The sequence below is a fragment of the Lactuca serriola genome, chromosome 8 (assembly GCF_051521515.1).
Source record: "Lactuca serriola cultivar US96UC23 chromosome 8, Lser_US96UC23_V15, whole genome shotgun sequence".
Taxonomy (NCBI): Eukaryota; Viridiplantae; Streptophyta; class Magnoliopsida; order Asterales; family Asteraceae; genus Lactuca; species Lactuca serriola.
In genome coordinates this window covers 207,128,788-207,154,711 of record NC_136415.1, presented here as the reverse complement: position 1 = coordinate 207,154,711, position 25,924 = coordinate 207,128,788, and the positions used below count along the sequence as shown (strand labels likewise).

The 25,924-nt window shown below is 34.4% G+C and overlaps 1 protein-coding gene across 1 annotated transcript; it reads left to right on the top strand.

Moving 5' to 3' along the window:
• The first annotated feature begins 16,084 nt into the window (after positions 1–16,084).
• On the top strand, positions 16,085–19,931 carry LOC145066235 (Calcium-binding EF-hand family protein). The gene is made up of 4 exons (XM_079013447.1): positions 16,085–16,488; positions 18,354–18,650; positions 18,765–18,980; positions 19,342–19,931. Exons 1-4 carry the CDS (start codon positions 16,234–16,236, stop codon positions 19,678–19,680), a joined length of 1,107 nt encoding a protein of 368 aa, XP_078869573.1. The 5' UTR covers positions 16,085–16,233; the 3' UTR covers positions 19,681–19,931.
• The last annotated feature ends 5,993 nt before the right edge of the window (positions 19,932–25,924 follow it).

Below are 25,924 nucleotides of genomic sequence, written 5' to 3'. Positions count from 1 at the left end.
TCGTTTGAATGTGAATTTGTCAATATTGTTACAATGTTATTCATTACAACTTCAATATAAACATTAGAAAACTACTAATTTTTATGAAATTGTAAAGTTGTATAAATCTTTTAACCCTTCTAAAACAATTATTTATAATTCATTGTGAATTTATTGATAAATTTACCAGTAAACATTTACCATTAAAATATTATTATATTTTAGATATTAATGATATCATACAATTTTACAGATTTAAATAATAAAACTCATTGCAATGATGCTAAAGAGAGGCGAAGACTAAGGCTCCGTTTGATACGCATCTTTCCAGGTCCAAACATATCTTTCTTTCTAACTGAATAGACCGGAAAGACTGTTTGATTTGCATAAAAAGTGGGTCTTTCTCGTTAAGATATGTCTTTCCCAGAAAGTCCCAAAATCATATCTTTCTAGCTGAATGGGCTGGAAAGACAATTATGCCCCAAACTCGGCCTCTTTTTTTCTTTCTCGGATTATTAATTTTTTTAAATAACTTTTTTTTTAAATTGATTTTTTATTGAGTTATTACTTTTTTAATATATTATTTTATATTAAGAAATATTATTTTAATATATAATATTTATGTATTAATAAATATTATTTTATTGGATTATTAATTTCTTTTAAATAATTCTTTTTTGTAATTTCCTTTTTATTGATTAATTCTTTTTATCGGATTATTATATATTCACAAATACTATTTATAATATATAATATTTATATATTAATAAATATTACTTTATTAGATTATCAATTTCTTTTAGTTAATTTTTTTAATTCATTTTATTGGATTAGTTCTTTTTTTTTTTGGATAACACCACCACCATCCTAATTTATTTTAAAGAATCTCATCCATCCCACCACTACCGGACATAAACCAGGTCATTTTTCATCATTTAGTACAGTCAGTTAGATGTACAATCAAACAACATGGTTTCTTTCTCAGTCAGAAAACTTTCCCAGACAGCACTTTACCAGACAGCACTTTATCAGACAGAAATTATCAAACGGGACTTAAGACATTTGCATTTATAATATAGAATATTGAACTTTATGTCTAGAAGAGAAACTTTATTTCATCATCTAAAGGAATAAAGACTTTTGATTGTGTTTAACTTATACCTTTTCCCAGGGTTGGTCCATTGTTTTTTCTTGCCCCGGACGAAAGACATTGTGACAACCCAAGTTTATTCTGTTACATTACCCCGTTTCCGTTAACGGAATATTCTATGTTATAAAAGTTCCGTTAATTTGAGGTCGTAAAATAAATAAGTGTTTTATTTATTTATATTCTATGTCGTTATTCGTCGTAATAAAATAAAGTAAAAGCATGTAAATTACATTTCCATATTAATTTGGAAAAAGTTAAATTTTATTGCGACCACTAAATCGGGTGCAACCAAAAGCCCCGTTTAATGGCAGTATTGGATAGATTTCCACTGAGCTTCAACTCCAACCCCTATATAAGGGAGAGTAAACTCCATTTCCATATTTTTACTCTCCCTCTAAACTCTCTCTCTACAACTTTTTCCCGAGCCAAAAATCGTCCGTTTCGCGCCCCAAACGAGTCACTAAGTGTGTCCAAGTCTTTACTTGACACCGAACACCCAACCGGCGCCTTCGTCGGATCCACTTACACCAGGTGAGTTCATACCCCTGAATGAACCTTTTAAATGTTTTTACATGTTTTATAGGGGGGGAATACAAGTTAAACATGTCAGTTATCATATCAATCACATGTGATTGATAACCCGCATGCACAAGGATTTACCACACTGTAAACTGTTTTACCAAGTAGGACACTATAAATGGTTTTCTAAAATGTTTACAATTTTTCAAAACTCTTACTTATACTGTTTTATCAAAGTTCATTTTAAACTGGTTTATGAAAGGTTTCCAAAGAATTTCTAGAGGTTTTCAAACTTATTTTACCAAAGAATACCAAGTTGTGATTTTCTTAAGTACAAAGGTTTTTCCAAGGTTTTCATCAAAGTTCTCTTTCATGTCGTATACTCTTACTTGTTAGATACCGCTGCTTCGCTTTTACTTAGTTTAAACTCCTACTTGATAACGTTTCCACTTCGTGATACACTTATACTTGTTAACGCTTATACTTCACGATCCGGTTATTCCACGCTGTACGTTTATACATCACGATTCGGTTATTCCACACTGTACGTTTATACATCACGATTCGGTTATTCCACACTGTACGTTTATATGTCACGATTTGGTTATTCCACACGACTCAGTTATACATCACGATTTGGTTATACTTCACGATACGTTTTCACTTGTTACACACTCAAGCGTAGTTAGATGTATGTCTGTGCTTGTATAGATGCATATAAATAATGATTGAAGGACTTAGGAAGGCTTGTCCGCCGTGTTTCCTTTTCTTCGTTGATATGTGGTCTGGTGGGATCGGATGGCGGTCCGAAGGTCGTTTGATTCATTAGTTATATATTATGTATACAAGCATAGACATATAGGTTTACATTAGTCAGTTCAGTTATGAGGTTCTACCACTAGTTCAACACTTATATTGGAAACCCACTACCCACTATTTGGGATGCATCTTCGGGACACGACCTTTTCCGTTGTCTAGTTGGTAACCAGAGTCTCCTGTAGGGAGAGCGGACATTGTGTGTATAGATCTATACGGGATTGACACCCCCGCACCCTGACTGCTAGCTACAGTCCACGGCCTACCAAGCCAAGGGGTGACAAATGTCACATTTTATAGACGCTTGCAGGGCGTCAGGTACTCTAGTTTCGGTTAGTATGGTTACGAGTATCCCAGGTTACCTTATAATTCATGGCCTTAAGGTAAAGGTATTTCACCAGCAATTTACACTGTATGCTGGAAACCCACTCTCAGAGTCACACTGTTTTTAGACCTTGCTAGCCGTATCTTTCATTTGATACTGTCTGGGATCTGTATCCTCTATTTTAGACCTTACTAGCTGTATCTTTCATTTGATACTGTCTGGGGTCTGTATCCTCTGTTTTTAGACCTTGCTAGCCGTACCTTTCATTTGGTACCGTCTGGGGTCTATGTCTCTTTTGTTAGACTGAGTCAGGCGTGTCGTTCGTTCGATACTCTCCTGGAGTCTATGATTCCTCTTGCCTTAGACAGCAGTCTTCACTGCTAAGGCATATGTTATTTTCCCTGATTTTCTCCTGCTTTCTTTAATAATCAAATTTTGTATTTTGATAATGATAGCGATTAAGGGAAAACTACTTTTTACCACATAACTCCGTCCAGTCTTGGTAGAAGACTGCTTTTATTAGAGAAAATATAGGATTTTCTGGAAAAGACACTAATGTAATGGATACCCTAAAACTACTACTTTTATTAAAGTTAGTTGAATAAAATGACACTAAATGCTTATGAACTCACCACCATTTCGCTTTTCAAATAACTTGTATTCTCAGGTCAGCTTTAGACAGGTACATCCCCGGAGCTTCTGACGAAGATAGCTTAGTACCATGTTGTACTTATTATATTTACTTGTATTACTTTGGTGTATTGTAATGTAAACCATGTAGAACTATTACTAATAATGCAATGCTTTGTTGTACTTTGATTACTATAATGCATGTGTTGTGATACTTGACATGACGTCATCCACCCCAGAACGTTTCCGCCGTTCCGGTTTTGGGGTGTGACAGACATAAACATGCCCCCACGTATGTACCAAAAATATACAAAACCCATATGAATGTCCAAAATTAAGTATTACATTTGCCCTTCCATAAACAACTATATAGTTTAATGCTTTTTTAAAAGAAACTATAGGAATTATGAGAAAAATGGATATTTAAGTATATCATTCGACGTGTATTTTCAAAGTTTTTTTTATGAAAAAAAACAGCAACTGAACACAACTACAATAGAGTTATAACTAAAAGCAATGCTTCAAGCAAAATACAGATGTAGTGATGCAACAGATAACATAAGCAATCCAACAACCACCCAAGCAATCAGAAAACTATAGCCCACTTGTCACCAACAAATAACAACATCAAAACAACATATCCCTGTTACACAACAATGATACAGCACAACCAAACAATAGTTTTGGATTTTCAGTGACTAATCTTTAAAGGCATAACATCTAGAATCTCTTAGTCGTTATGAAAATATTGATATTTAGAGAGAGTTTCAAACAAAATTGGAGCGAAAAACTTCAGAAAAAATCATAAAAAGACTACAAACTTTTCATGCTTTAGTTTAAATACATCAACTGAAAAAGGCATTTTCTCAGGCATTCTCCCCTAAAAATCCGAAAATATCGGCCAGCCCTAGTGTACCATATACAACAGGCTCCTACACCAACCTATAGTAATAAACAAATACATAAAATAAGTTTCGAATTTTTCAATACTTTAGTTGAATGTCTGAAATTTTCCTTTCAAAACGTTAAAAAAAATACCTTGCCAAACCAATATATGTAATGTTAGACAACATAGTGAATTAGTGATCCAATATCTACATAAAGTGATTGTAATATATACCCTTTTGATAGTAGAAGTGGTTCTTAGAGAAGCAACAAGAACAAGTCAATAATTTAAATTCCCTTTTGTACAAATTTCTTGATCAATACATATCTTGAGTGAATAAACATATACCACCAATAAGCAAAGACCCAAAATCCAATTGAAATGATCTTTGAAATTTCTCCAACTCCTGAATCAAAAAACAAAATCAGATTAAGAGGTGATGATTGATGTCAGTAGGTTTTGAGAGAAATGAGAATCTGAATAAGAAAAATCAAACTCACCCAAATCAGAATAAGAGCACTCAGAAATCGGAAACCTCAAAACCTTTTGATTTTCGGTGCCCTCGGAGGTTTGCTTCATAATAAATGAAATCGAACTCACAATACTATGATTGGTGATCGAAAATTAAAATACACCTTAATGAGGCACACAAATCAGAAATTGAACTCCAGCCTCATGTGATCGACTAAGTGTAATAGGTTAGACAATTAGAGGATTTAGAGGGATGTAATCAGTCGATTTACAACATTAGAGGCTCCTCGATCCCTACAGAGTAGGTTTACCAATGGTTAGATTGAATTTACCTATTTTTCGATTATAGTTCTCAAAGTACTTCCATTATTTGGCGTCCCACACCTTCGTCGTGGCTTCCAAAAACCGGTGTCAAAACTTATTGGGCTATGAATACTTGGACTAAATAGATGCCCCTCGTTTTTGTGTTGCCCTGGGCCTTAGCCCAACTCTCCCAGGTATTGGACAACACTGTCTTTTCCACCCTTAAATCAAATTGTTTATGTCATCTTGACCAATGTTTGGTCAAACATTTTGTCCATCAATGTTTCCGCTCAAACCTTAACCAATTTCCTCTATCCTTAAAATAAAATTCAAAATTCAAAATTCTAATCATTGCCAAATTTAAATTTGTAATTTATGCACTGACCATCCTATATGTTTGCAAATCAACATGATATATATTCTTAATTAGTCTATATCTTTCTCAGTGTACATCGATGGTACCAAAATTCATCAAGGGCAAAACAGTCACGTTGCATTTAAATCTTATTAATATAGTAAATACTTCAAGATTTTAAAAGTAATAATCGGTCTTATACATGTTAAATTATAATTATTCGATTTCCAACTATCTAACTCAATAACTGTGTAGCACCTGGTTCCTGGTATGTAAAATTTATCTAAGTATTTTGCATTTTTAGCCGTGGACTCGGCGAGTTGCAGGCCCGACTCGCCGAGTAGAGACGGGATATGGAACACATTTAAGTTGGCGACTCGGCGAGTCCATATTCTGGACTTGGCGAGTCCCCGATGTCGGATGAAACCCTAATTTCAAGGGTTTGCACCCTATTTAAACCATCATGTGCGCCCCGAAGTTCGCCCCCTTCACCCTCAGAGCCCCCTATATCGTTCTAACATCGTTCCTTGTGAAATTGAAGTACCTTGGTGTGTTTTCTTGAAGACTTTGAGAGATAAAGGAGAGTAGATCAAGAGGAGAAGAAGGAGGCCAGTCATCTTGGTGTTATTTTAGAGATTTCCTTGAGGAATAACTCAGTTTCCCCCTGTTTTCATGCTTATAGTCCCTTAGAGCTCCATTAAAGTCCTTCTTGAGCCATTTCCAAGCTTGAGTATGAATTAGGGTTTGTGATAAGTTGATTAACCTTTAGATCTAGGCATGATTGAGCTCTTGGAGCTCGGATCTACTGCCTTTATGGAGCCATATTGCATGAAAGCCCTAGATCTACTCCTTTAGTGCATTTTGAGCCCTAAAACCTTCATTAGTGTTTATTTACACGTAAAGTTGGAAACTTTACGTGTTAATCAAGCCATAAGAACTCAGATCTATGTATGACATGAGCTGGATTCAAGCAAAATCGAGTATATAGTATTTGCATGTGAAAGACTCAGCGAGTCGTTCATCGGACTCGGCGAGTCGAGTCACGAGTCCCCGAGTTTTCCCCCTTTCGTGTTTGCTGAGTGGAGTAGTGAGTCATGGGGTGTGACTTAGTGAGTCGGAACCCGGACTCACCCATGAAGGAACTCGGCGAGTCAATGCCCTGACTCGGCGAGTCCAAGGCAATCTTCTTGCCTCAAGAACAGACTCGGCGAGTTGTTCATACAACTCAACGAGTCTCAGCATAGAATGTTCTTCGGATGAAGATGAACTTGAAGAGTTGTTCATACAAATCGACGAGTAGGATGAAGGACTATTGGACTTCGGTTTATAAGGAAAACTCGTCGAGTCAATGCCTAACTCGATGAGTAGAGACATGATTATGGTCAATCGAATGGATAGGGACTCGACTAGTTGGCGAGCCAACTCGGCGAGTCGGGTCAACTGGAAGTTGACTTTGACTTTGACTCTTAGTTTGGTTAGGGGTAAATGGTCATTTTACCCTGAGGTCGGTTAGCAGTATTTGACTGAGTGTTTTGTGGGAATTATAGCCGGAGGATTTCCAGGGCAGCAGTAGTAGCCAGTCAGTTCCCACGCAAATCAGCAGCTACTTTGAGGTGAGTTACCTTCCAGTAACGATGGGTCTACGGCCACAATGCCGGCCCACCAGTAGGATTTGTATGTTGGATGATTGTCTTTGTGATATCATCTAGGTTTGCTACTACCTGATATGTTATATGCTGGCATGATATGTATATGTGATAGTAGAAGAGTTCGGTTGTTAGGACCGAAGGGTAGGTCAGACACCCCAGATATGTCTAACAGTATGTGATTATATGTTTATATGCTGACATGATATGTTATATGCGATAGTGGTAGTAGGAGGGGAATAGTCCCCAAGTTCGGTCGTTAGGACCGAAGGGTAGATCGGACACCCTAGATATGTCTGATAATATGTTATGTTATGATATATGTGATAGTAGCAGTAGGGGGTGAAATAGTTCTCGAGGATCGGTTGTTAGGACCGATGGGTAGTCAGCACCCCAGAATGGCTTGACATGGGTAGTCAGCACCCCAGAACGGCTTGACACGGGTAGGTCGGCACCCCAGAATGGTCGTACCGGGTAGGTTGGGCACCCCAGAATTGCCCGACAGTATGTATGATATGTGATTGTATGGTATGTGGTATGATGGGGGAACTCACTAAGCTTCGTGCTTACAGTTTTCAACTTTGGTTTCAGGTACCTCTTCTTCGAAGGGGAAGGAGCTGGCGCGGTAGCGACACATCACATACATGCTTTGTATTCCGCACTATGAGATTCTCCTGGGGATTTGTACTCTGAAATTATTATATTTTATAAAATGGTTTCCAGACACGCGACATCTTTTATGAAATGATATGATCATTGAATGTTTCATTTCTAATGTTTTGCTAAGTATATGTTTTAAAAATGAAATTTTTGGCTCGTATTTTTGGGACGTTACAAACTGTATGTATTTATTCTTAACTTTACCCTTTTTTTCATAATGCTATTGATTAGATTTACTATAATTAAGTTTAAATTGCATAGAATTTTACTTGAAAGTGATAAGCATTAGTTGATGTCTGTGTTGAAGCTCGAAGATGATGCAAAACTTTAAATCTCTTAGTGGTTACAAATTTGTTGAATTAAGTATATTTTTATGATTACAAATTTGTTTTCTCTACTTAATTGTACTTATCATTTTGAAAATGAGAAAAGATTAACCATGGGTATATTGAAAAGTGGCAAAAAGATCTTATTGGTCATATGTTTCTGACATGATCTTCAAATGTTCTTTGTTCTGTTCTTGCTTTTTATTTATATCGTTTTTGTGTATTTGGTTTATTTCTTCAAGAAGCTCAGTTTTTCATTAATTTTGATAACAAATTTGTTAAATTAAGCATACTTTTATGATTATAAATTTGTCCATTTCTATTGTTAAATCAAGTGTAAATGAATTTGAACAATTGTTAAATTTCATATTCTATAATGTAATTTATACACTAATTAATCAAATAATAGTACATGTCCAAGTGGTCAGGTACCTCCAGGACAATAAACAAACATGTAAATTATAAGCAATTTCACAATATTGTATTTTTTTTATTGGCTTTAAATGAACAATTACTTCTTTCACTTACTTTAGATTCTTGATTACTCATCTAGGGTTGTAATAAAATAAAATTTTGATAAATTGAAAAAAATGTTCAACGAAACCTTAAATTTTTGGAATTTATTGGAAATTTGGTTATATGTCAATTTAGGCTTCTTTTTGTGTTGTTGTGTTTGTTGATTTGGCTATATAGGGTTCATTTGAAGTTCCATTTCTCTACAAGAATGTTGATGTTCACATCCAAGGGGAAACAATCACAACTGGTAAGCATTCTAAATGACTTTTCACTTACATTAATCAAAATTGTTACTTCAAATGGTGCGTTCTCATAGATGTCACACCGATTGTCACTATAGAGACCTTCTAGCGGTCTATAGAAGAACCCTAGCAACCCTATGATGAATTTTGTTGCATTTTCAATGAAGGATCACTCTGTCAACATTCATTCTCTATAGTTCTTTCTCTTATTCGATATAGATATGTGTCACAAAAATAAGATAGAAAGAAGTGTTAGTGGCCATTAAAGATGAAAATGCGAAATATAATTTAAGAATATTATATAAAGTGTAAATTATAGATTTGTGATATTTATTTATGTGAAAAATATGTTGTTTGATTGATATGTTACATATTTAGGTTTTTTTGTAGTTTGATTTTGACAAGTTTGATCTAAAGTTGATAATTGAAGCAAGTAGGAAAGATATGTGCTAATTGGCAATTGCCCTCCAGAAACCAACCATAGCCTCACAGACCGTTCCCTCATATCTTCGTAGGTCTTAGCAATTCTCCAAATTCAGCTACAAGAAGTCATGGATGCACTTCTTGAATCAATCCTCTAAACTAAATTTCATTTGCTAGTTGGATGTAGTGACCAAAATGCAAGATTTATGAAAGTTCATTATTATTTATTAGTGTTAACCTTTGGCAAATTATAAAACTAATATTATATTTTTGTTCATAACATGCTTTTTTGTAATAATTTCTTTGATCGGAAGATAGGTATATATGATTAGGTGTAGCCTGAAAAATCATATTTTAATTTTTATAAGGAAAAAATACTTTAGAAATTGACCAAATTACAATGTCTGAATTTGATGTTTATGGTTATAACAATGCACTTTAATTGTAATGTTTATCAAATTTCTTTGCAGAATTTAACATTGTCGGTACATATAACAAATTATTGTTGCTTTTGGTTTATATGACCAATATGAAAAGAGCAATATGAGCATCTATGGGAGTTGGTACACCGAATAAAGTCAATTCATAAAGCTACTACACATGTTTTAATCAAGAAGTCGCATCATGTTGTGATAAAACAAAGATCACGTTGATCATTTATGTTAAAAATTACTGTATTAAAAAACCAAAATTGTTTTAATATAAATATTAAATATTTTTATTTAATAAGTATGGTTTAAAAACCTTAAAAATGAATTTAAGTAACATCTTTTATTAAAATTGCATCTAAGACAATGTCATCTATTAATGTATTAAACATGAATGATAATCTAGTTTAATAATGTATCTAGAATATGAATATAAATATTATTATCTAAAGAGGGTTCGCTTGTAAGTATTTGCGAATAAATGATCTATATCTTGATACAACCGGAACGAGTTTTGTAATATGATTTGTTCTCTACCATAAAGAGTTGTTTTAGTGGATCGGTGCAATGGTAAACTGCAAAATATAACAACCAAGTTAAAGTGAACAACTCTAAATACCGCCACCGGTGTTTGCTTTATTGTTTACGAACATACTTGTGTGGTTGATTTGACTGTAAACATTGTCTTGAGCAAATAATTATAGTTTGGGGATTATTTTGTATCGACTTTATATCCTGTGACTCCCCAGGTGCCCTTATGAAAGGTGCCCTTATGAAGTAGTTATGGTTCATCCAAATTAATAGTACTAAACTTTTCATTTTACATGTTGGAGTGATCCATTAGAAAGATATTTGGATATCACACACAATATTATAACTATTAATAAATTAACAAGTTGGAGTCGAAACGAAACGTGACCCTAGCACAATCCTTCTTAATCCTTTTTAATATATGAATGTTTTTTTACCACATGTCAATCTCTGATGAGTTTTGACACTTGTCATTTTTTGGTATTTTTGAAATAAATATTATTCATTTGTCAATTTTTGGTTTGTTTCAATTTTAAAATTAAAGTCATATACTTATATATGTAAAAGTATTAAATATCATATATATGATATTAAATTGCAATAAATACGTTTATTATTTTCTTATTTTAAAGTAGTACATTAAAAAATATTTTTTTTTTACATTTTAATGTTTAATCTTTTTTTTTCTTAAATCAATCCGTGTAATACACGAGTATCACACCTAGTCAACTATAATAAATGAAGATTTATTTTGACACGTGTCAACCTCTCATGAGTTTTGATACTTGTCATTTTATTATATTTTTAAAATAAATAATATCTGCATGTCAATAGTTGGTTTTTTCAATTTTTATACTATTAAAAAGCCACATGATACTTCAATATTTGTATATGTAAAATATTAAATGTAATAAATGTGATAATAATTATACTTAATAGGTTTCTTCATTCATTATTCCAAAATTTTATTTAAAAAATATTTAACGTTTACATTTTAATATTTAATCTTTGTTTAATTAATCCGTATAATTTTAACACCTAGTGTAAGTAAAAAAAAAGTTAGAGTGGATTTCAAGATCGAATCCCACAAGCTTTCGATCTTAGAATAACATTCAATTAAAAAAAAAAAAAAGGGATTTGTGACATGGTTCTCGTCTTCTCGATAACTTATCTCTTTGAGCTTTTCTTAAAAATCAATATCTTACGGAATAGATTCCCTACAAAATACAAAATTGTTAGTAATAGATGTAAGCCAAATTTTCAATTTGTCATTATCAAAACTAGATGAGAGCAATCGACACTAATTTATAACTGGATGTTGATTCCAAACTTGCACCAATTAAGGGCATCACATTATCGTTAAAAAAAATGTTATTATAGAATAGTACGTATAAAAGCAAATATTTTTAATTAAATAATTAAAAAAAGTTATCTTGGTTCTAAGCAAAAAAATATTTAAAACACCGACATACCCACCAAAATTATGTCGACAAAAACAAATTTTTGGTCCGACCTACTCCATCAACATGTAAAATTTCTTGATTATGATCAAAAGGTGTGCACAAGATGTAAACAAATTGGACCACGTAACCAAATTGTAAATTGTATATCTATTTAATTATAATTTATTGAATATAAGCTTAAAATTGCCTTGAGTTAAATTTAAACTACAAAAAGCCAATATCTTACAAACAAATGACTTGAAGATCAAACCAAATTGATGCTTCAAAAAGTATGAACAAAGAACCAAATGTATATAACTGATTTTCACAAGCTTAAATCTTTTATTTTAAATAGAGTTTTTAATATAAAAGATTTAAAGTTTTATTTTAAATAAAAAGTTTTTAATTTAAAAAAATGATCGAAACTATATGTGTTAGAAACTTTCAACCTTTTATGTTTGATCTTATTTATAATCTATAATTTTAAAAATCTTACAACTACAAATATTTCTATATAAATGATAACCAGAGCCTTCAGATTTAAGCTTTCACCTTAGCATCATTGTTTGTTCATTAAAAAAAAAAAAAAAAAATCTTTTGCACGTCATAAATGCATCAAACAGGTTCGTCTACCAGATACGTGTCATTATCGTAGCGGCCGACCGTACCATTGAAAATTGTTAACAGCTTATCCGGTCGGTTCTTTTTTTCCTCTATTACTCTCATATTTTTTTGACACGTGTTCATCATGTCTGCCGACTTGTGGCTCATATTCCCTTCCTTTTCTCTCTCGAGGCATCGCCTGATTTCGATAACTTACATGGTACTTCAAATAAAAGCAATTGTTGTAATATGACAATTGACTTATATTATAGGTTGAAGTTGATATAACGAAAACGATTTGTTGCTAAGGGTATATGAAATTTATTTTAGCTTGTAGTTGAATCAGTAAAGAGTAATGTTCAATAGTAATATTTAGATGTCTTAAATAACATGTCAACATAAAAACTGACGTGACATTATATTTGCTCAAGACAATATATTGTGATTCACCTGTCGTTAGGGGTGTTCGTTTGGATGGATCGGTTCGGTTTGATCCGATCCAATTAAGTAAATCCAAATTGATTTCGGTTTTCAAAATATGGATTCGAATAATCCAACCTAAATTCAAATCCGATCCGATCCGATCCAATTACAATTCGGTTTGATCGGTTTTTATAATTCGGTTTTCAAAAACTAAAATATTTTAAAATAACATATAATTATAATATTATCCAATTTTTATAGAAGAAGCAAAAAAAAAATTTAATTGTGATTTAAAATTTATAAACTACTAAGAATGTATATTATAGTTTAATATTTAATAGGTAAAGAACTTTTAAGAGAAAAAGAGAAAATGTGTATTAATGTTTTTTATTAGATGAAACTTTTTGAACTTATTTGAAAAAATAAATTAAAAAATTAATAAATAGTTATAGTTATATAAAAATAAATAAATAATAAATTGTTATTCGGTTTTTTTGGATTATCCGGTTCATATTTTATAAACCAAAACCAATCCGAAATCCAAAATAGTAATTTGGTTTTGTTGAAAACCAATTCAAAAATCCTAATATCCGAACCAAATAGTCTAATCCAATTTGTCCAATTGGACAATTCAGTTTTATTCAAATAATGAACAATCATATTTGTGGTTTTAAAAAAGTAGCACTTTTCAGGATATATTTGGAAAATGCTACACCGATAGTCCTTGTGGTTTCTAAACATTACGCAGTTGGTCCTTTTGTTGTTAAATCTAACTTTAAACTTGTTAAATTTTTTTAAATGACTTATTTATCCTTGGACTAAATATGAAAATATAATATACCCTAAGGATTTTTGACTTTATGTAATGTTATTATATATTATACAAAATATGCAACTATGTTTTAATATTGAGTAAATTACACGAATGGTCCCTATGGTTTGGGGTAATTTGCACGTTTGGTCTCTAACTTAATTTTTTAACTCGAAAGGTCCCTACTATTTATTTTGTTACACGCTTGGTCCCTACTATTTGTTTTTGTTACGCATTTGGTTCCTGTTACCTAAAAATACTATTAGTTAAATAGGGAAAAATAATGGAATATGCAAGGTAAGGTGAGAGGGTGGGGTTGGTAGTGTGTTTGATTAAATAAATTAATAAATCAAGGGTATAATAGTCTTTTTAAGTAAGACAGGGATCAAACGCGTAACAAAAACAAATACTAAGGACCATCCGAGTTAAAAATATAAGTTAGGGACCTAACGCGCAAATTACCCTAAACCATAGGAATCATTCGTGTAATTTACTCTTTAATATTCAACCAAATAATTATGTCATTTAACATAAAATCGTTAATTGAACACATAACATATACAATTATTTACATATAAGTAAATGGATAAGAAATTGTAATTTCATACCATTTTCAGTAAATTATCATGATGATATACTTATATACATGTTCTGAATTTTTGGGTTCTAAAGTCTAATTTGATTCCTATCTAAACTCCCTAGATATACACATAAAATTTTTATTTTTGAACAACCAAAGATCTATTAAGATAAAAAAAAACTACAACTGACAAAGATACAACAAGTTACACAAAAAAAAACATTAAATGTTAGGGTTAACATGTAAACTAAAGCCTTTATATTGAGAGACCATGCCATATTTAAGGAGCTTTTATAGTTGAACACTATAATATTGACGGATTTAGGCATCTATATACTTGTGTGCATGTAATGTTTATGGACTTAGTGCAACATCGTTTGACATAATTACCATGTAATCCATATGAAGAAGCAACACATTTTGAGAAGAAAAACTAAACAACACCGAATTACCATTTAATCTTTCTCCCATGGAGCTTTCTTTAAGTGTAATTGATGGACAATGAAAAGCTTTGCTTGAGTTGAATCACTTAGACATGCATCTTTATATAAATCATCAATTATGGTGTTTGAGTGTATATTAGGCCGTAGTGGCCACTATCACACCATCGAGCCACCAATGAGCCTTAAATCGACCTTTATTATTCCAGCCTCCATTCTTGATCAAACACCACTATATCCAACATCACCAAGCTAGAACCACCATTATAATCAAACATGATAAATAAATAAATAAAACAAAAAAAGGGGAACCTACTCTTAGGTATTTTTTTGGAACTACAACTAATTCATCAAAAAGAATGAGGTGTGGGTTCTATCAACCTCTTTGAAGCTAAATTGAAAGACACACACATCAGAAAAGGGTGAGACTTAAGAGACACAACCCTAAGCCACTGATATCTTCACTTATGTACACTATCATCTTTACAAAACTATCTCGACAAGCTATTGCAATCTTACATCGATTTAGAATAGAATTAAAGAAGCTTTGGTACCTTGTCGCCCCTACGATTTCCACTTTTGTTTGTTAATACTCCTTAGGTATCATCGATATATAATTTACCCACTTGAGAAAATGGATGTGGGATATATACATACACACACACACACACACACATATATATATATATATATATATATATATATATATATATATATATATATATATATATATATATATAGAGAGAGAGAGAGAGAGAGAGAGAGAGAGAGAAAGAGATAGAGAGAGAAAAATAGGGAACAACCTAAGAACTAGAACAAGAATCGAAGCTCTCATTGTTTCTGATTTCATAGGAGAGCTACGGTGAGGGTAGCCACATACCGAACAGTGAGAGTGAGATGGATGAGGTGGCACTGGAGGTTAAGGGAGGAACGTTAGCAGTGATGTGGTAATGGAGGAGAAAGAGAGGGTGACAATGGAAGTAGAGAATGTGGTCGACGATTAACTTGGAGGTGGTGGCCGGTAACACAGGGGACGACTAGGGAGGCGGAGGAGTATCGACTAGAGAATTTCAAATGCGGTGCATTCACGATGAATTAGATATGAGAAGTGATTCGTACACAACAATTTTTCCATACACAACAATTCATGGTTTATAGAGTTGTACAATATAATACTTAAATACATAAATTGTTGTGTATGGAAAAAATTTGTTGTATACGAATCAGTTCTCATTAGATTTAAGGCTTTTTCTCACTTATGACTTATAGAAATGAACCCTCAAATATATATGTTTATCAACTTTGGTATGAGGGCAAAAAGGTCTTTTTACTATCGAGTTAATAGAAGTTCTAACAAAGTTAGGCAAAATGACCGATCGTTTTTTATTTTGATACCACAAGGACGATCTATGTAATATTTTCTAAAGATATCCTTAATTTGCTATTTTTTAAAAACCACATAGACCATTTATGAAATTTGTCTAAATTATTTATCTTTTAGCCTGTTTTTTATTACAAACTACAAAGTATATCCGTTAGAAGCCGAGTAGCCTGTGTGTATGCTGGCTTGCATTTATAGCCACCGAACCTAGAAAATCTCCTTCAAAGACTTCCTGCCGCTACAACTCCTACTAATTCAGACACAGTAACACTCACACAGTCGCTTTCTCAACCTTCTCACAAGCATCACGCATCTGAAGCTTAAAAGCTTTCCCACTTTTTCTGAAAATGGAGGAAGGTCCACAAATTGTAACCAAAAGTGGAGAGGTTGTTGAGGTGATGGACGGTTCAGATATAATGGAGTTAGTTGAGAACGATAAGGTTTTTAGTAACTTCGTCGATCACAAGTTTCGTGACCTCGATCGCGATTGTGACGGACATCTCTCTGTTAAAGAACTTCAACCTGCCGTTGCAGACATCGGCGCCGCCCTCGGTCTGCCTCCTCAAGGAACTTCCGCCGATTCCGATCATATTTACGCTGAGGTAATTTGCTTCATTCTGTTTCTATTTCTCCGATCCATAATCAATTAATCACGCTTTCATTACTCAAGCTCTGTGTGTGAAATCGACATAGGTTTTTTGTAGAAATTGCAGCGTTTCTTACGAATTCATGTTACGGAGTTGTAATCCTAATCTGTTGAACTCAAAATTCGAATTCTGTCTGTCGATTAAATAATTTCTTCTTTTTGTGCTTGATTCAAAACACTACAAAAGAGTATAAATGAAGAATTTATGGAAAAAAATTGTGTGCTTCGAATGAACTTGAGTGGTCGGTGATTTCTGTTCTTAGTGTTCGTATCTTCATCCAAACTAATGGAATAGTTTTGTTAGTTTAACAAAAGTTCACATTCAGATCTTCGAGTTATCGAGTTCTAAGATAAGAGAAATTATCTAAGTTGAAAAAAAAAGTAAACTGTCACATCATAAATTTTGAGCTGTTGGAATCAAATGAATATGCATGATTAAGTTTCCACAAATATATGGACGGTGAACTACTCATTATTATTTCAAAACATAGTAATAAATTGCATTGATTAAATAAATAAATAAATATATATAAAACACCATGTGCAAACGCACTTGTTCTTTATTGAATTTTGGTTAAATTGATGGCATAAATCACATGCTACTCTGATATTCAACATAACCTGGGCAAGAAATAACAATTTACTTTCATTTATTTGTTTATTGTCACATCTTACTTTAATTATCTTTTTCCTATTACAGCATATTTCATTTTTTTTTTCTTATTAAATCAATGTATTTCAACCTTTTTCTTATTAGGACACCATACTTGGAAAATCCATCCAGTTATAAAAAATATCCAATTCAACCAGTCCAAAAAGCCCATTTTTTTGCCCAAAAAAAAAAGCCAACGGAGCTACTAACCATAATTTAGTAATTTCTTCCTTAACTATAAAGCCCAATGGGCCTATTATATGGATCTTGATGATAGCCTGTTATATAAGCCCAATAATTTAGGAAAAGTTAAACTAAAAAGCTTGTTTAGATAAAGTTTAATGCCAAGATTGTCTTGATGTTTCTAAGTACTACTAGTGTTTTCGTATTTAGATTTCTTTAGTAAAAACTTTATCATATCTTCGTGAGTGGGTTTTATCTTTATCTTTTGTCCAAACATCATATTGTTGACTATGTAATTAAAAGTTAAAACCCACACATTGACTAGTGGGTGGTATGCACTTTGGGGCCCACCTCTACACTTGTTCGGATCCAAACCCATGTAGAGTTGGATAATTGATACCTAAACATGAAAAATAAAGTACATTATATTTTAAATTAGTAAATTGTCAAGCACTTTATACAATAAAGCATGCCTAAAAGTTAGGTGCTTTAAGACAAGTGAGGAATGTTTTGGGCCTACCAAGATGTGATGTTATGTGTTTTAATAATGTGAAAGAACAAGCAACTTTCTGTTATTGCTGACAAGATCCATCAATGGAAGACAGTAGAATGATGTACAAGAAAAAAACAACAAAAAGACACCTTTTTTTTTATTCATTTTTTTAGGTTAATTGACTGGTATATCAAACTACATCATTTTCACTAATTTAGATAAACCATAACCTTTTACAAATGGTCATTAAACCTAGAAAGCATGATACTTCAATTATTTTTTCTTATGAAGTCAATTGTACTTTGATAAATCCTTTAGTTATAGTATTTTACTTTGAAATTAAGATGCTACAAAAAACAATCAATAAAAGTATGTTGCTATTTCTAGTATTTTTTTTTAAAACTTTTTATTGAGAATATCCTTTGCAAGTATTAATACATTAACAACTCTTGAATCTAATTTTCTCTTTAACTTTTATATTTCTATTTGTCAGGTTCTTAGTGAATTCACTCATGGTAAAGATTCCAGAGTAAGCAAAACCGAATTCAAGAAAGTTCTTTCAGATTTTCTCATAGGAATGGCTGCAGGTTTAAAGAGAGATCCCATTGTTATCCTTCGCATAGATGGGGAGGATCTATTTGAATTCATTGAAAGCCCGAGTTTTGAACCAGAAATGATGTCCATATTTTCAGAGATTGACATTCCAAACGGGTCTCTTACTGACTACATTAACAAGGCTTTTGAGAAACTTACTGTAGATAAAGGGATGCCTCCAGTTTTAGATTCATGGGTAATTTTTTTTTTCATCAAAGTTATTAATTTCTTTTGTTGTTTGTGTATTTTCATGTTGTAATAGACACAAATGAAAGTATGTTGCTGTTTTCTGTAACAATCTTTTTCTTAGGTTACAAGTAATATTATAACACCCGCACTACAGTCATGCGGTGTCGCTCAAGAGCAACCTGTTTCTCAAGATGCGTTTTTACTAGAGTTTAAAAAGGTTTTGGAGACTGTCGCCCAACGCCTCAAGGATCAACCTGTTATCGTTGCTCACAGTGAGAACACTTTTGATGGAACCGGGGTTAGGAGACTGCTATCTAACAAGTTTGAACTCGAAAAGGTATAACATGTTGTACTGTGTTTTTGTTTGGTGGTACTCAAACTAGTAACTACTGTCATTTAGACAAAATTACGACTTTCAGTCATGTCATGCGTAACATGACATGCCATGAAATGTCTTGTCATGGAATTCATGACAAGACATGACATGCCATGACTTGTCTAGTCATGGCATGTCATGACAAGACACGACGTGTCTTGTCATATCTAATAAATGCAACCTAAAGGTTGTAGTATTAGTTCCCTATTTTCTAGTAAGGTTTATTGACTGATATAGCAACCAAGAAGTTCACTTATCGTATAATTTCTTGCAATTTTATGTTATTTGAAGCGTCTTCTTACCACATAACTCTGTAATTTAGACTCTAGATACGACAGTGAAGACAATGCCAAAAGATCAAAATGGGAAAATCTCCAAGGACTGTGTACGCCTGGCACTTGATTTCTTGGCTTCTGCAGCCGGGTTGCCACCTTTGGGTGCTGTGTATCAGATAGATGAGGTTATAGCCGAATCATGCAAGATGTTAGACATGGATGATGGAAAGCTTGTGAAAGAAGAAGAGTTCAAAAAAATACTGACTGAATTACTTGGAAGCATTATGCTGCAATTAGAAGGAAACCCGATTGCAGTTTCCACAAACTCAGTGGTTCATGAACCTCTAGCTTCAGCTTCCACTCTCTTGCAACCGTTGTCTATGTAATGGTACAACTTACAATGCTTTATGTACTATTAATAATACTACTACTACTTTCATATGAACTTATAGAAATAACAAGTAAAAGTCAATGTACAATCATGAATGCCTCTGGTGCAATCTTGTTTAGCATTTGGTTGTACTGGGAGAGCCATGAGTAAGGTTTAAGTAAGTATATTATATGGTTTTATGTGTAACTTGTAATGACCCCAACAGTCATGTAATTCAAAAAGGGATACGGACTTGTTCCATGTTCATGATGGTGCATCTTTTCTTAATAAATAGTCTTCATAAATTTTAGTCTGAATGATTTAAAAAAAAATATTAAAAAAAACAATTGGGGAATGGATACAGTTAATGAATGTCCTTTTGTAAAAAGTTTGGATGCAATGGGAAGATTTGTGTGGCACATAAGAGTATATGATGCATCATGATTTCTATCTATACGCGGTGTGTGTACTACGACTTGGATCCATATCTTCTCTTTGGTCATTATCTGTTCCATTTGGCTTTCTTTTTGCTCATCTATAGATTTATCTACAAAATATCAATTTGAAGCATTATAATTATTATTTATATTCAAATATATTAGACAACAGTAATGTCTCCTGTACATCTTCTATTTTGTGTGTATGTAATTGTATGTTTTCTAATTGTTTGAGGATGTATCTTGTAAATTCCTTTTGTATAAATCTATTGTCTCTCCACCTTATTTGGTGTGACGAGTTATATTCTCATGGTATCAGAGCTCGGCTCACTTTCTTCCCTAATCAATACATCCGTATCTCTTCTTCTTCCCTCTGTTACTTTCTGTCTCCTCTTTCTTCTTCATCTATGGCTTCCTCTTCTCATGATTCTACCCTCCCAATGAACACCATCCTTCATCTTATCACCAATCGATTATCCTCTTCTAATTATCTCCTCTGGAAAAACCAAATGATCCCTCTTCTCACATATCAAAATCTTATGGGACATCTGGATGGAACTCTCTCAAAACTAGCCCCTGAAATTCTTGTTGATGGCAAATCTGTACCAAATCCGGCTTGTTCTTCTTGGGTCTTGGCTGATCAGCGAACAATTATTCTCCTTCAAGCCTCTCTAACAGAGGAAGCATTCTCAGAAATTGTTGGCTTATTTACTGCCTATCAGATTTGGACAACACTTGAACGTGCTTACAGCAATTCCTCAATTGAGCGTGTTCAAGCCTTGCGTGATCAGCTTCGCCAAAACTCCAAAGGTTCGTCTACTGTTGCTGATTTTGGTTGTAAGTTTAAATCTATTTGTGATCAGTTATTTGCTGTTGGTCACCCGGTTGATGAATCGGATAAAATTCATTGGTTTTTATGTGGTCTCGAGTCTGTTTTTGAGACTTTTTCTACTGCTGTTCGTGCTTCTCGATCTCCTACTACACTTCGAGATCTTCTTGCCCAGGCAGAAGCACATGAATTATTTTTACAATCCTTGCACGGAACTACCTCTTCTGCTGTTGCATTCACTGCTGACACCAGACCACCAATTTCCTACCGTGGTCGTGGTGGTCGTGTTAATAAGGGTGGTCACGGTCGCGGTCGCCGTCCTCCACATTGCTAGTTGTGTCGTAAGGATGGTCACTACGCCAATACATGTCCACATCTTTCTTCCTATGCCACTCATAAACCCGGTACAGATACGGAATTAGCAAAAGCTTTCCATGCTCAGTGTCATGTTACTACAAATGCTCCAGACTGGTTTGTTGATTCCGGAGCTACAAATCATATGACGGCTTCCACAAATTCTGTTACACAACCTGCTCCCTATGATGGTCATGCAAATGTTATTTTTGGAGATGGTAATACTCTTCGCATCTCCCATGTTGGTCAATATGTCCTTCATAATAATGTTCGACTACGGGATGTGTTGGTAGTCCTAAATATTACAAAGAATTTATTGTTTATTAGCAAGTTGACAACTGATAACAATGTGGATGTTTTGTTTTCCCAACCCAATTTTTTTATTCAGGATCGAGCAACGAAGCGGGTTCTAGCAAAGGGACGATGTGAACAAGGACTATATGTTCTCTCTCATGAATCTCACGCACTTACAACTGTTGCACGTTCAAGACTGAGGGCATCATTTGAACTTTGGCATTCCCGTTTGGGTCATGTCTCTTTTGATACTATTTCTCTATTAAATAAATTGGGACACTTATCGGTGACATCTTTATTACCGTCACCCGTTGTATGTTCTCCTTGTCAACTTGCTAAAACACATCGCTTACCTTTTAAAGTTAACGATAAACGCGCTTTACATGTGTTAGATTTAGTTCATTGTGATCTATGGGGACCCTCACCCGTGGATTCTACTGATGGTTATCGCTATTACGCTCTCTTTGTGGATGATTATTCGAGATTTATGTGGTTCTATCCTCTCAAAACCAAATCAAGTTTTCATATGGTATTTAGGGCTTTTATTAATTTTGTTCAAACACAATTTTCTTCAAAAATCAAGGTTTTTCAAAGTGATGGGGGCACGGAATTCATAAATCATCATGTTCGCAATTTGCTTGAAAAAAATGGCACATTTCATCGCATTTCTTGCCCGTACACTCCACAACAAAACGGGAGGGTGGAACGAAAGCACCGTCACATCGTTGAAACCGGACTTGCTATGTTATTCAATGGGTACGCTCCTTCCTCTTATTGGGTTCATGCATTTCGTACTGCAGTCTACATTATTAATCGTCTCCCTACTCGGGTGTTGCAAAATAAGTCACCTTTTGAAGCATTGTTTACTCGAGCTCCATCTTATGATCATTTTCGACCGTTTGGGTGTCGAGTATATCCGTACTTACGTAACTATGCGGATCATAAATTTTCTCCGCGAAGCCTTCCTTGTATCTTTCTTGGGTATTCCGTACAATATAAAGGCTATCTATGTCTCGAGCCTGCTTCATCTCGTACTTATGTTACCCGACATGCCAAGTTCGATGAATTCTCATTTCCCTTTTGTGGCTTTTCCTCTCCCACTTCACTTAATGACCTTATTTTGGTCACTTTTCACGATGATACCCTATGTTCACAACCTTCATCTCCCATTACCTCTTCCCCTTCACCCACCAACTTCAATAATTGTGGCTTGTGTGATGAAAACCCACAACATGTGGGTTGTCTTGATGACTTAAACCAATCATCTTCAACCCCAACTGATCATGTTTCGTCATCTCCATTACCTGAGGCAACTCAAACACCTCCAACCCCCTCGACACACTCACCAGCCCCCTCGGCCCAATCGCCAATTGAATCCATTCAGATCAACACCTCCACCTCACCTGCCCCTGCCTTTAGCCTACCACACACAACCACACAACCATCAGCTCCTGTTGTTCCTCCAATTGCTTCAACGCATCCTATGGTTACACGGGCTAAAGCCGGGATTTTTAAACCAAAGTATCGAGCTGATCTGTCATACACTACTCTTCATTCGACATTATTTACTGCTAGTGATCCCACCACCTATGAGTCTGCCGCCTCAGAATTACATTGGGTAGATGCCATGAATACTGAAATGTCTGCCCTTCATCTTAATAAAACTTGGACCTTGGTGCCTAGGCCTGATGATCGTAATGTGGTCGGTTGCAAATGGATTTTTCGAACCAAATATCTGGCTGATGGCACGATTGATCGCCATAAAGCACGTCTTGTTGCCCAAGGTTATAGTCAACTACCGGGTGTTGATTATTCTCTTACCATTAGTCCGGTTGTCAAGGCATCTATAGTTCGTATTGTTTTGTCATTGGCGGTGATTAATGATTGGCCTCTTCATCAACTTGATGTAAATAATGCATTCCTTCATGGTACTTTAAGCGATCTTGTTTTCATGGAGCAACCTCCGGGGTTTTCTGATCCTTACTATCCTAATCACGTGTGTCACCTAAAAAAAGCTCTCTACGGTCTAAAGCAGGCTCCTCGTGCTTGGTTTCATCGCCTTAGTACCTTTTTGACGAGCAATGGTTTTGTGTGCAGTCGTGCTGACCCCTCACTCTTTGTCTTCAAATGAGATTCATGTGTGCTTTACCTATTGGTCTATGTTGATGACCTCATTCTTACCGGTAATGATCCCACCATTTTTTGCTCTGTCATCACTCGTTTGGATAAAGAGTTTGCCATTAAAGATCTTGGCCGACTAAATTATTTTTTGGGTCTCGAAGCATCGTACACATCGACTGGTATATTTCTTAGTCAGTCTAAATATGCTCATGACATCCTTACACGAGCTGGTCTCCTTGATGCTAAACCTGTCCCCACTCCGCTTGCCTCCAACACACCGTTTATTTCCAGTGGTGATCCTTACTGCAATCCTTCACATTATCGATCTCTTGTTGGTGCCTTGCAATATCTTACAATCACTCGACCGGATATTTCGTATGCTGTTAACCAACTCAGTCAGTTTCTTCAAGCTCCCACTACTTTTCATTATCAGGCAGTTAAACGGTTACTTCGTTACATCAAGGGAACTATCCCCTTTGGTCTTTCTTTTTCCAAACCAAAGTTTACAATAATTGTGGGTTATTCAGATGCTGATTGGGCTAGATGTTTGGAGACCCGTCGCTCCACTTATGGCTACTCAATATTCCTGGGGGGCAATCTTGTATCCTGGAGTGCCAAGAAACAACCAACTGTCTCTCGATCCAGTTGTGAATCTGAATATCGAGCTATGGCCAACACTACTGCAGAAATTATTTGGATCACTCATCTACTACGAGAGCTTCATGCTCTTCCACCCTCTAGACCAACGTTGCTATGTGACAATCAAAGTGCTCTTTTTCTGACTCAAAATCCGGGCTCTCACAAACGTGCCAAGCACATTGATCTTGACTACCACTTCATCCGTGAACTCGTATTGTCTGGGAAACTTCATACTGAGTTTGTTCCTACCAAGCTTCAAGTGGCTGACATTTTCACCAAGAGTTTGCCGCGTCATCAATTTGAGTTCTTTCGAGAAATGTTACGTATTGGTCCACCACCGTTTCACTTGAAGGGGGATATTAGACAACATTAATGTCTCCTGTACATATTCTATTTTGTGTGTATGTAATTGTATGTTTTCTAATTGTTTGAGGATGTATCTTGTAAATTCATTTTGTATAAATCTATTGTCTCTCCACCTTATTTGGTGTGACGAGTTATATGATGGGTTTTAGCCATATGAACATTCCTATGTGCACATACAAACCCTAATGCTTGGATCTAGGTTTCTCTAATTGAACATGTATTGAATCCAAGACTTCTAATGACTATTAGAGTATAATAACATAAGAAATCAGATTTGAAAGATTACCTTGAATCACTTGCTTGAATCTTCTTGTCCTTGGAGCTTTAGAGTCACAATTGTCACTCCTCTAATGGCTTACAAACACCAACTAGCAAGAGGATGATTATAGAGAGAGGAGAGAGGAGCTAGAAATCGGCCAGGGTTCTTCCAAAGCAAGAGTGCCGATTTCATCAACCCCTTGGTCTATTTATACTTGTAAGGCTCCTAGGGTTTCACCCTTAAAACCCTAATTGGATAACTTAGGCCCTAAGCAATCCAATACCCTAATGATAAGCCTTGGACGATTTTAAGGTCTATCCAAAGCCCTCAAAACCGTCCCCCTTTATCCTTAAGGGATTATAGCCCAAAATACAACTATCATTCAATTGACAGTTTATGCCCCTTTATTCAATTAATCTCTTTAAGTCACCAAATTAATTCCTAATTAATTTATGACTTATATTAATAAAATAATAATATTATTATTCCTTATATTATTCTCATAATATATTAATAATATTTCTTCTCTCATTATAAATCATCCTGTCAAGTTGCTATGGTGAAGGCAACCCAAAAAGAACCATGCTCAACCGGGTCAAATACTTGCCTAATATAGTTGCAGCCTTAGACACTATTCCAACAGTCTCACACTTGGATAAGTCTAGTAACTATATATACAAGTATAATCCGATTAGCAATCATAGCTCTCAAAGACGCTGTCAAACTCTGATCTAATCAATCTTGTCCTTTAGATAAGGGATCGCACAGTCCTCTGTTTAGATATCATGCATACATTTACATGGAACCAATTGTCTAGCATTTGGTTTCTCTATCTCAGATTTATTTGACATAGAACTTAATCGAACACATCAATTCAGTTCTGACCGGGCCCGGCACATAAGTCAAATCAAATCATCGAGCGGTCGAGATATCGCTTTTACCCTCTTAGGATAAAAGTAAC